The sequence below is a fragment of the Arvicola amphibius genome, chromosome 13, assembly GCF_903992535.2.
Source record: "Arvicola amphibius chromosome 13, mArvAmp1.2, whole genome shotgun sequence".
NCBI classification, from domain to species: Eukaryota; Metazoa; Chordata; class Mammalia; order Rodentia; family Cricetidae; genus Arvicola; species Arvicola amphibius.
In genome coordinates this window covers 2,786,525-2,797,720 of record NC_052059.1, presented here as the reverse complement: position 1 = coordinate 2,797,720, position 11,196 = coordinate 2,786,525, and the positions used below count along the sequence as shown (strand labels likewise).

At 47.3% G+C, this 11,196-nt stretch overlaps 1 protein-coding gene across 12 annotated transcripts in view; it reads right to left on the bottom strand.

Moving 5' to 3' along the window:
* Positions 1-2,390: 2,390 nt before the first annotated feature.
* Dock9 (dedicator of cytokinesis 9) overlaps positions 2,391-11,196 on the bottom strand; it is a 248,407-nt gene continuing 239,601 nt past the window's right edge. For 11 of the 12 annotated variants that reach the window (XM_038309768.1, XM_038309773.1, XM_038309772.1 and 8 more), the window contains 4 exons: positions 10,534-10,724; positions 6,397-6,497; positions 5,840-5,978; positions 2,391-3,560 (listed from right to left, as the gene is read on the bottom strand). In XM_038309768.1, coding sequence (XP_038165696.1) covers positions 3,438-3,560; positions 5,840-5,978; positions 6,397-6,497; positions 10,534-10,724 — 554 coding nt within the window. In that variant the 3' untranslated portion in view covers positions 2,391-3,437. The remainder of the gene's footprint in view (positions 3,561-5,839; positions 5,979-6,396; positions 6,498-10,533; positions 10,725-11,196) is intronic. The other variant, XM_038309776.1, reaches the window with a different exon arrangement.

Sequence of the window (11,196 nt, the reverse complement as noted above, 5' to 3'; positions counted from 1 at the left end):
ACGCACACATATGCAAGGGACTGCCGGAAGCCTGGACATAGGATGTTTATTGCCTTGATAGTGTATTATGTATACATTGTACATCTGACTCAGATTGTATTCATAAATGTGTGTGAGATGTTTGGTGTAAGGGTTGAGCTTCTGCTGGGCGGTGGCGGCGCACGCCTTTAATCCCAGCACTCGGGAGGCAGAGGCAGGCGGATCTCTGAGTTTGAGGCCAGCCTGGTCTACAAGAGCTAGTTCCAGGACAGGCTCTAGAAACTACAGGGAAACCCTGTCTCGAAAAACAAACAAACAAAAAAAAAGAGTTGAGCTTCTGACCACTCTATAATTACTAATTTTCTGGTTACACAACAACCTTCTGTGTTGACTACCACATTTACATAAATGATCCCTATTAAGGAAATCAAGTAACTGCTTTTGACAGAGCCTCTGTGCACAGGTCAAGCTAGCCTCAAACGACTGTCTCCAACTGTCTCCCAGCTTCTGCCTCTTAACTTTGGAGATTACGGATCGGAGCCATCATCCCTGGCAGACGTCAACGGCTTTACATTGTGAAGCTGTCACGTGAGTAAGCCATGACTCACCGTGGTTATTTTTGTTACTGGTAAGTTCTTTCAGTGTGGCCTGGTTATTCTCAGCAGCAGCTTCCCAGGCAGAAGCCCATGTATGCTCATTTATGTACACGACTTCATTCCCAGGCAGCTAGGATTTCAAACAAGGATGTGGAGGTGGACGGCAGGCACAGCTGCATAACACAACTTGTAGTGAGGCGCTGTGGGTCTTACCGGGAAAGAATCAGCACATCTGACCTGCTGGCTTCATTGCATCTGTCTCACTTAGGAGAGGCATGGCAGTCTATCTCACTTAGGAGAGGTGTGACATCTGACTCACTTAGGAGAGGCGTGGCATCTGACTGAGCCATCTACCTCACTTCCTTCTTCCTGTTCTGTCTACTCCACCCACCTAAGGGCTGGCCAAGGCAGTTTCTTTATTAAATCAGAAGGCCCTCCCACATCAACAACTGTCCCATCCCTGACCTGTATAGGTGAATGGTCAAAACAGCAAATTCTGTCATGCAGACTTTCCCATCAGTTAAAGTAATATGTAGAACTTACATAAAAAGCTCTAAAATCTACTGGTAACTAGCTATAGTTTTTCCTATCAAACTTGTATTTTAATTTATAATAAAAAGCTTGCTGTTATTACATGTATATATGATGTGCGGATGGGCACACGTGCCATTGTATGTGTGTGGAGGTTGGAGGACAGCTTTGTGGAGATGGTTCTCTCTCGTCACCTTTCTGTGGGTTCTGAGGAGCTGGATTCAGACCGTCAAGACTCACATGGTGAGTACCATCCCGCACCGCGCCATCTCTCCAGCCCCAATGTGTGGTCTGACCCAGAGATGTACATTCTCTATGAACTCTATGAACCGTCTCATCAGTCAACAGGAATCTCCTTACCCTTGTCCACTGTCCCTTGTCCTCTCCATACCTGAAAGCCTCTGGCTTTTCCTCAGCTATCTTAGTGACCATCAGCGAGAAGGATCCTTTCTCTACTGATGAATAATGAGAGCTGGCCATCTTCCAAATGTAATCTTATCTTCTAGGTACTTTCTAGACTTTTATTTATCTTGCCACAGGATGACCAGAATTTTATGACTAATAAATGCAGCTCTGTGACAAAAATGAGGCCTATTACACGGGCCAGGATGTCAGCCTGTGGTATTACCACGCCCTTCACCGTCACACCCAGCAGGCTCCATGGTTATTGGTGCTCAAGAGTCACCACATCACAGCCGTCGTTCCTTAAATGGGTCATGGAAAAGACGGTTTCTCTAACCCTTCAAGTAAGAAGCCCGTTCTTGTGAGCCATGTAGAAAGTTCCTTCTTTCAGCAAAGACACAACCTGATGAGGAGCCGATTCGTCCTCTGGGGCCACTGGGCAGACCAGAGGCAGGACCAACACACCTGCCATGTGACCCCGTCCCTTATGACTCTGCCCCGTGCTTGTGACAATGTGGGGCATGAGGGTGGGGTGGTACCAACATGGCTACCCGGGCATCTTTGGTAGAGACAACTGCATTCACCACGTCCTCTGGAAGCATAAGCTCCACCTTTTGAAATCTGTATCATGGAAACTTCCAGAAAGGCAGAGAACTGGTGTTTGGATTTCCCTACACTCAAGCACAGCTTCGCCAGCTTACTGCATGCATTCCCATTCCTTATTGTTTTAGAGAAAGTGTTGATAACACTGTTTTACCCTATGCACTGTGCCCTTTTGTAGGATCACCAAACAACAGGTATCCAGTGTTTATTACCAGAAACCAGCAAGGTTATTTTTAATACAGTTGGGGTACAGGACGTCTAATTACAGCAGGGCAGTGGTTCCAGTTAAATTAAAAACCTTTATTTTTTTTTCCAAATATAAAATTACTAAATTAAAGTCTTAAAAGAAAATATAACATGGTGAAAACTTTAAATTATCCTCCAACTTGCCACAGGATTTAGGGTTTACCAACCGCATACTCCACCGTTTTGGCAAAAGGATGAAAAAACTTCTTTAACAGTTTATAAACCTACCATAGCAAAGACTGTATACATCTCCATATTGCACGTCTTATGTACAAGGGTAAAACAGTAAAGTACAATGTATTTGCATTTGCCGAGAACAGCGCGGGGGGGGGGGGGGGGGGTCACAGATGAACACCGTGGAAGCGGACCTATGAAAAATGTAGAAATGTATATGTGCGTGAACACAGCAAGGAGGCTGCATGAACAAACCATCTGTACACCGGGCTTCAGGGTTCAGCGTAGCGTGTTGGTTAGCACGGGCCTTTGGTTCCACGCTGCTCTGCTCCACTAGGCTTGGGCTCACGTACAGCTTCATCAGCTCTCACGGTTCCAACACAAGGCAGGAACATAAAGGCTCCACGTCTCCTCGTTCGCCAGTACAAAACTTACAATCGCCAGTCCCTTTCCGTCATCAAAAACTAGACACAAAAATAGTTCTTGTACTCAACCTGAATGTGCCACAGGAAAAAAAAATATTTTCAAGATTTTTCCAGCTTAGTTCCCAGACTCAGTTTCAGTGCTGCTGCGTCCGCTACGGACGCTCCTAGGATACGTCTCCTTTAGGTCATTTAATACTACGCTGTAAAAAGGATAATGTCGAGGGGCCGCTTAAGAGTGCCTACCTCACACTCCTGTTAAGACACGAGGAAAACTAAATATTGCCAGTGAGATTAAAAAAAAATATGTGCTCCTTCCCCCGACTCCTATAAAATCTTCTACAGAACACCACAGTCCTCTCCCTCTCTCTCCGGGTCCCCATGGCTTCCTCCTGCGCTTGGCCACGCCAGTGATTAGCTCTGGAAGTCATCCTGAGTTTGTACGTGACAAAGCATGTCCCCACACGTGGTTCATGAGGTAAAATCACACGATCGAGGACGAGCTGGTCAACCCCTGAACCACTGTGCTCGTGGGCGTCCCGCTGATGGCGTTGAAGATGTGCAGGGAGTTTGGCAGGACGCTCGTCTTCTCCTCCAGGGGGCAGATCTTGAGGCACAGAAAGACAAGGTCATCAGAGTGCAGTGGTCCGGCAGCCAGTCGTTCCGCACTGGGGTCACACACACGGCTCGCCCTCTGGCTGCCACTCTGCACAGTGGGGCACACAGCCAGGCCTGGGCTTTGCCAGTTTGCATAGATGGTTTTAGCTTATCTAATAAACGGCCACCTTCATTGGAATGGTAAGGGGAACATCAGAAAGAATGTGCTCTGTTTCCTTACAAGCTAACGAATCGGAGTCTTCTAGACTCATCAGGTCAAGTAACTTGTGGTCTGCCTTTCAACTCCACTAAGACATGAACTAGTTCTGACCCTTGGGCGGTGAAAAGCCCCTCTGCAACTGAGTGTAGGATTTCTCTCTAGCCACGTGGAGGCTCAGAGACCATGCCGAGGCTTCTCTGGCAAACACCAAAGCCACCACACCAGGCCAAAGCTTTTCCCATGCACCGGCTAAAGGGTATAGTCTTCACAGATGCCGAGACAATGGGAAGTTTAAGGGACAGCAGACAGCAAACCACTGTGGTTACTATCTGCTCAATCTCAGAGCTTAACAGATCCAGCCCACAGTTTTCTCTGTTGTCTTTCCTGGTCCTGACCGCTGGGCCATCCACCAGGAGTTCCTTAAGGAGTCTGGAGCTTCCGAGGAAAAGATCACAAGGTTCCTGCGACAATTTCCTCCCATGTGCCTTCTCTGCTTTGTGCTTAGTTATTCACACATTAATGATTTAATCATTTCATTTTTTTTCTACTTTTAAAAAGGGTCAGAAGAGAACTGTCCCCCACTGTACATGCACCCCAAAGTCCACGGCTGCCCAAACTTGGTCAGAACCTGATGTGTTTCAGTTTAGGTCAGACAGTGTATCAGAGAAATAAAATGAAGAAAAGGTATTACCATCCCAGCTGAGCGTGTGCAGCATGGAGGAAGGAAAAAAAACAAACAAACAAGGATATTAAAGCTTAGATAACCAAGTCAGCTGTCATTCTTCTGCCACACAACCCGACACCTAGGGCTTGGGAAACGTTGCAGAAGGGGTGGGGATATTGTAAGAGCCAGAAGATCAGGGTTTCTGCTGCAGGGTGGTGGTGTCTCCTATGTATGGAAGGGAAGCTGCACCCAGACCTGAGAAAAATGACATTGCCAGCAGACATTCTGACGTGGACTGGGGGCGGGGAAGGGTCTACAAGATCTCATTCCATATGAAGAGCACAGGTGATAATGGCTGCTGAGAAAGAGACTCCATCCTCTCCAGGGATGAGTCCCACAGGTTACCTAATCACAAGGGGTCGGCCCTAACACACATGTGAGCAACACCAAACAGACTCTGTAGGTTAGAGCCATGGATTTATATGTATGTATGTATGTATGTATGTATGTAACAATAATAATTGAAGGATGAGCCCATGAATTTGGGGAAGAGTTGTGTGTGTGAGAGAGAGAGAAAGAGAGAGAGAGAGAGAGAGAGAGAGAGAGAGAGAGAGAGAGAGAAACAGAGAAACAGAGAGAGAAACAGAGAGAGAAACAGAGAGAGAAAAAGAGAGAGAGTTGAGTTGAGGGATAAGGGGTAACTATAGTATTCATGTATGAAATCCTCAAAGAACAGACATTTCCAATTATTACATGATAAGGTAGGTGAACAAAAGTCCCAGCTTCCACTCTGCAAGACTAGAGACAATAACACAGGAGACAGAGTGTGAGATCCAGGAGCTAATGCCATGGCAACAGTGACTTGGATTCACGTGTACGCTGCCCTTGGACATTTGCCTGACACCCTGGCTGATGTGTCCCCTGACTCCTGCTGGGACCACATGGAGGATTCACAGAGGAAGGACAGAAAACACAAGGGAGGCAGGACGCGTGTCCTTGACAAGTACCATGGAGGAAGGAGCCACGTGTGTCTCCTGGGGTGCCCAGGCCGGCTGGAACAACTCCGCTCTTTTTAAAAAGACAAAAGCCTGCTAAGGCAACGGAGGACAAAAGCAGGCTGGCCAGCCCTGTCTACCAGAGAAAGCTGTAAGCATGAATGCGTATTTTCTGCCTCGCACGGGGGTAGGCAGCGCAGAGCTCAGGAAACACGGAGAAGGACGCTGGCCTCTCTAATTGCTCTAGATGACATAGGGGCACTCATTGCTAGTTTCTCTAAATAGTCTGGGGTTTGTGCAGCAGGGGTGTGGCCTGTTACATTTTTCCTCAGAAATAAGGATTCCAGAATACTGGCAGGCTTAACTCACTATTACGAGTATTTCAGACCCCAGGCCAGCTTGGTACGCACCTGCTCACGCATGATGTCAGAGAGCTCCTTGGCCATTTCCCTGTAGTTGGCTTTCATCTCCTCCTGGTACTCCAGCTGGTCTTCTTTAATCAGACGTTCATTCACCGCGAGAGCCTGACCACAAGCCTCCACAAATTGCCTGAGTGAGGAGAGGGGATGAAGGCATGGAGCAGGGTCCTGCTGGAAGTACCCTCTCTCCTGAGCCCACAGTAGTGCTACGGTTTCGTTCTGTAACACCCCCCAAATGTCCACTGTTAGGAGTGCTGTTGGTGGATGAAGGAGTCTCCAGAGGTGGGACCTAGTGGGATGTCTTTAGTTTGTTGGTGACATGCCCATGGAGGGAGTTTGGAGACTCAGGACCCTTCCTCATTCTCTTTGACTTCCTGTGTTTACTGCCCACTCCACACCGCAGGCCCCAAACAACCTCAGCCACTGTAAGCCCAAGTCACCCTTATCGGTTCACAAGTGAAACATCTCAGCTATGCTATAGGAATGGGAAGCTGACCACAGAAGAGAGATGAATGATTTCCGTGCAGAGAAACGTTCGCGTGCTGTACCTGAAAACTTCCTTCAGCAGCTTCACCTTGTTGTCGGGGTATCTTTTCGTGTTGGTGTCATCGAGGAAGGCCCGGGCATACGCGAGTGGACCAGCGTTGACCTGGGGAAGGAACAGACGTGTGAGTGGAAGAAAACTGACCACTACCATTTACTCACGTCAGCTGCCACTCACTCTAAATGCTGTTTAGTGAGTCAGTCATGATCCCCGGCTTCCACAGACACAAAGGCCAAGGGAGAAATCATAAACCGAGCTACATCATTAGACACTGTTCGATTCCATCACGTAAGCCATCCTTCATTTTATGGAAGAAGGAACCAGGGTAGGGAAGGTAGAGACTTGTTCAGGTTTGAGCAACCAACATGCGAAACACCAGAGCCCAGGTCTCCTAACCCACGTCAAAGGTTCCTTCAAATGGGGTTTAGACACTGGAATTTGTGTTACATTGAACTGAACAGGTCAACCTGGTGAATTTGGCATGAATGAAAACATCAGTGTTTCTGTGTATACATGTATGAGTATCTATGTGTGTGTGTGTGTGTTTATGTGTGTACCAGGTCAGCATCACAGTTCTTCTGTTTTCTACATCATCATGATCATCATGATCATCATCATCATCATCACCATCACATCATCTTCATCATCATCATCATTACCACCATCATCTTCATCATCATAATCATCATCATCATCATCACCACCATCATCATCACCATCATCATCATCATCATAATCATCTTCATCATCATAATCACCATCATCATCATCACCACCACCACCACCATCATCATCACCACCATCATAATCATCTTCATCATCACCATCATCATCATCGGGACCGGTTCTCTCACTAATAAAGAGCCCACTGAGCAAGCTAGGTCTCCTGGACAGTGAGCCAGGGTCATCTTGTCTCTGCCTCCCCAGAGCTGGGATTCCAGGCGTGGGTGCTGGCAATCTGAACTCAGCCTCCACAGCAAGTACCCCACTGACTGAGCCATCTTCCCGGCTCCTACAGCCACTGAATCAAAAACAAAAACTAAACACTGTTCATCTCACTGGATTGAACAGGCAGCCACACTGCCATGCTGACTCAGCTGACTCGTGCTGGAAATCAAAGACCAGGAACATTCAGTCATGTGGAGAGTGACTCAAACAGCCAACCAGAGTTCTCTGTACCATCCAGAGAGGCCAGACCCCGGGAGGGGGCAGGGAGAGCTGTCAGCTTGAAGCTCTGACTCATCACATGCCAAACCTTTGCCGGTAAGCCACTGCCACGTGGCGATATACAGATCACTAGAAATGGGTTAAATTAATATAAGAGTTAGCCAATAAGAAGCTAGAGCTAATGGGCCAAGCAGTGCTTTAATTAATACAATTTCAGTTATTTATGTGATTATTTCGGGTCTGGGCGGCCGGGACGAATAAGCAGCTGCTCCTTCTACATATGACTGTGGCAGTCTCAGAATGGACAGAAGCCAGTGCCAGCGTGGAGCCTCAGTGGTGGACAGCTAGCTTCCCGTGGTGACCGGATATGGCGGCCTCCGCACTGGGCTCTGTGGGAATGAAGCCCATGTGAAGACAGCACAGACTGACGTGTGACAGGACACGCGATTTTAAGCAGGCACGAAGAGGACGGGCACTGATATGAGATGCACTACAGTAAGCTTGTGAGAAGCCACAGAACCAGAGGGAACAGTGGCCCCAGGACACTGCTGGGGGACAGAGTTACTGTCCAGGAGATGTAACTTGATCAGTGGGCTCCATTTAGTGGGAGACTCTGACTCAAAATAATATAATAATATTAATAATAATAATGCAGAAAGCAGAAGAGCTCTAATGCTGACCTTTGGAGCATACACAAACACACATAAACACTCACATGCACACACCCAAAGGAGACAGGAGCTAACTTCCTTTGGCCTAGACTTTGTTATCCAGGTGGGCACCAGCACAAACACATGTCCTCATTTTATCATGGGGTTCACTGCTGTGTAAGCTGATTGGGCATTTATATAAAACTCGAAGGCCACTGTCAAACGGCATTGTGTGCTTTACCCTTTAGACAGTTCAACCCGTCAGGCCCCACCCCTCCACTGGCCTTCTGATAGAGGTTACCTGTGCTCAGGTCCAGTTATTGAGTGGTATTTTTAGCTGTGGAAAATGTGGCCTCTGGCCCTGCTGTACAGTCATGTTGTTGCTGGAATGTCATCCCCTATTCTGAATATCGTTGAGTGATATTCCCTTTGTAAATTACTTCAGCACGTAAGCTTTTTAGGGCATGAGGGAGGAGACTAGAAAGATCTAAAAACACTTTTGTGGTCAATGTCATTTGGCAAAATATTTGCTCAAAACTCCGAATTCCTTATGTGTGTATCTGATGAAGCAGACAGAAACTGATTTCACAAACCAAGTCCTGGATGCAGAACCTACACGGCAGACTTTCTGCCGAGGCTTTGGAGGCACACTACAGTTAGATGGGAAAACAAGGAGTTCTAGGGGTACATGGAGGAGCAGACAAGGGCTTGAACCCCTAACTACGTGTAAAGCTGGTCACTGCAGGGAGAGGACTTAAAATCTGCCTGCTACCTAGCTAACTATTTGAGATAACTTAAAAAAAATTATCTCAAGTATATATCTTGATAAATCTTTACAAACAACATATGCACTAACTAGTATCCAAATGAAAGGTGATCTCCCAATAAATGGCACACAACACTTAGAAGGGAGAAAGTAATTTTTCTTCTTTTGAGAGAGGGTCTCAGGCACCCCAAAGTCGCTTTAAACTTGCTATGAAACTGAGGATAACTTTGAATTTCTGATCCTCCTGCCTCCATCTTCAGAGCTGGAAAATGAGGCACGGCTTAGCATAGCCAGTTTGTGTGATCAGGGACCAAACCAGGGCTCCTCACACGGAAGGCAGACCTTCACAGCTCCTCTTGTTTGTTTCTGTCTTAGAGACAGGGTCTTACTATGGAGTACAGGCTGGCCTCAAACTCACAGCGTAGCCGTGAGCCTGCAGATGTCTGAGCCTCAGCCACTTGGGCTGGGGCTAGAGAGGCGTGCAGCGTCAAATCCTGTTGAGGGTAAAATGTATCCTCGCCCCTCTCTCCTCTGCCAAATACAAAGTAGTTCCAGCTGGACTGCAGATCTGAGCGTGAATATTGAACAAGGGATGAAAACTTACAGAGGACCCGAATTTCTATCTTTCATCTGAGACATTAAGACCTGTGCTAGGCATGAAGCCCAGGCTGGCTCAGGACTTGCTACATAGCCTAGGTTGCCCTTTAACAGATTCTAATACCTCGGCCCCTCAAATGCTGAGAATACAGGGGCTACATATTTCTCTAAAAGAACAACAACAAAACCCCACAAAATCACTGGTAGCTTTCCTGTCAAAATCTCAACAATATGGCTGCCTAAAACAGACCTGAAAAATGACATACCAACTGACCAGCCAACGGGAACAGGGAAAATCTCACAAGGCCCCGCCCCAGATGAAGAGCTCGGGGCCATGGCTAACCTCTGAGGAAGGGAGAATCAGTCTTTTCTAGAGCGAGACCCCGCCAGGCTATCTAGCCCTACCAGGTCAGCTCTGAACACACAAACCCACGGAGGCCACTAAATGGACTCGGCAGCCTGCGTTGTGTGTGGCGTGTATGTGTGTGCATGCGCGCGTGTGTGTGTGTGATAATTTAGAAATTAGAGATCATGAATTTGAGGAAGAATGAGGGGGCACGGCAGAGGTTAGAAGGGGAAGAAGGGGAAGTGATGTAAATACAGTGCTCACATGAAATTCTCAGAAACAAACGAATTTTTAAAAATGTCACCAGTAAAATTAACTCAATTGGGCTGCCCTAAAATGAAGACCTTTTGTTAACAAAAAAAAAAAAAAAAAAAAAAAAAAAAAAAGGAGAAAGTAAAACTCAAGGTACATTTCTAGACTATAGGAAAACCCCCTACATTATCATCTTTCTTGGGCTTGGGGAGCGTTTGCCAACCAGGAACCTAACACTCTTCAAGTTTCTGAAAAGTGAGGGTGCCGTGAGGAGTGAGCAGTCTCTAGCAGACAGCTCAGCGAAGCCGCCATTATGTTGTGGGCAGAAGACACGACGCAGGGGAAGCTGGGCACTGGGCTCACCTGAACGCTCACACTGCCCTGGAGCTTGAGCTGAAGTTTGATCATATCCACCTCCGCCGAGGAGCACAGCTGGCGGAGCTCCGCCACCTTCTTGCTCATTTCGTCGATGGCCACCTCAATGGGGTTCAGGTCGGTGTGGTGCTGGTACATGACGGGGATCCGCTTCTTCACGTAGGGGAAGCAGTGTATCGCTGCGGAGGAAAGGGGTCTGGAGGGTCCTTCCGACCGGAGGGAAAGCAACTACCACGCCTGCTTTACAGCTAAAACTCAACTTGTCGACGTCATAAGCGAAGACTCTTTGGCGCGGGGACGCTCTCTTTGTTTTTTAATACCCTATGCTTAAGATTTTATTTCTAATTTTATATGTAGGAATGCTTTGCTTTCATGTCTATCTGTTCATGTGCGTGTGCGTGTGTGCGTGTGCGTTGCCCACGGAGGCTGGAACTGGGGTTACAGGCGCTGTGAGCTACCATGCAATGCTCTTAACCACTGAGCCATCTCTCCAGGCCTTTAGTGATGTGTGTAATAGCAGGCTGTAGGTTGTACCATAAGGTAGACAGAGTTGGTTCCCTGTTATTCCTTTAACATGTAGAGTGTGTCTTTGGGGAAAAACAAACCTCTTTTCTTATTCCTCGCTTCCTTTCTCATCTCTAAGTGCCTTAA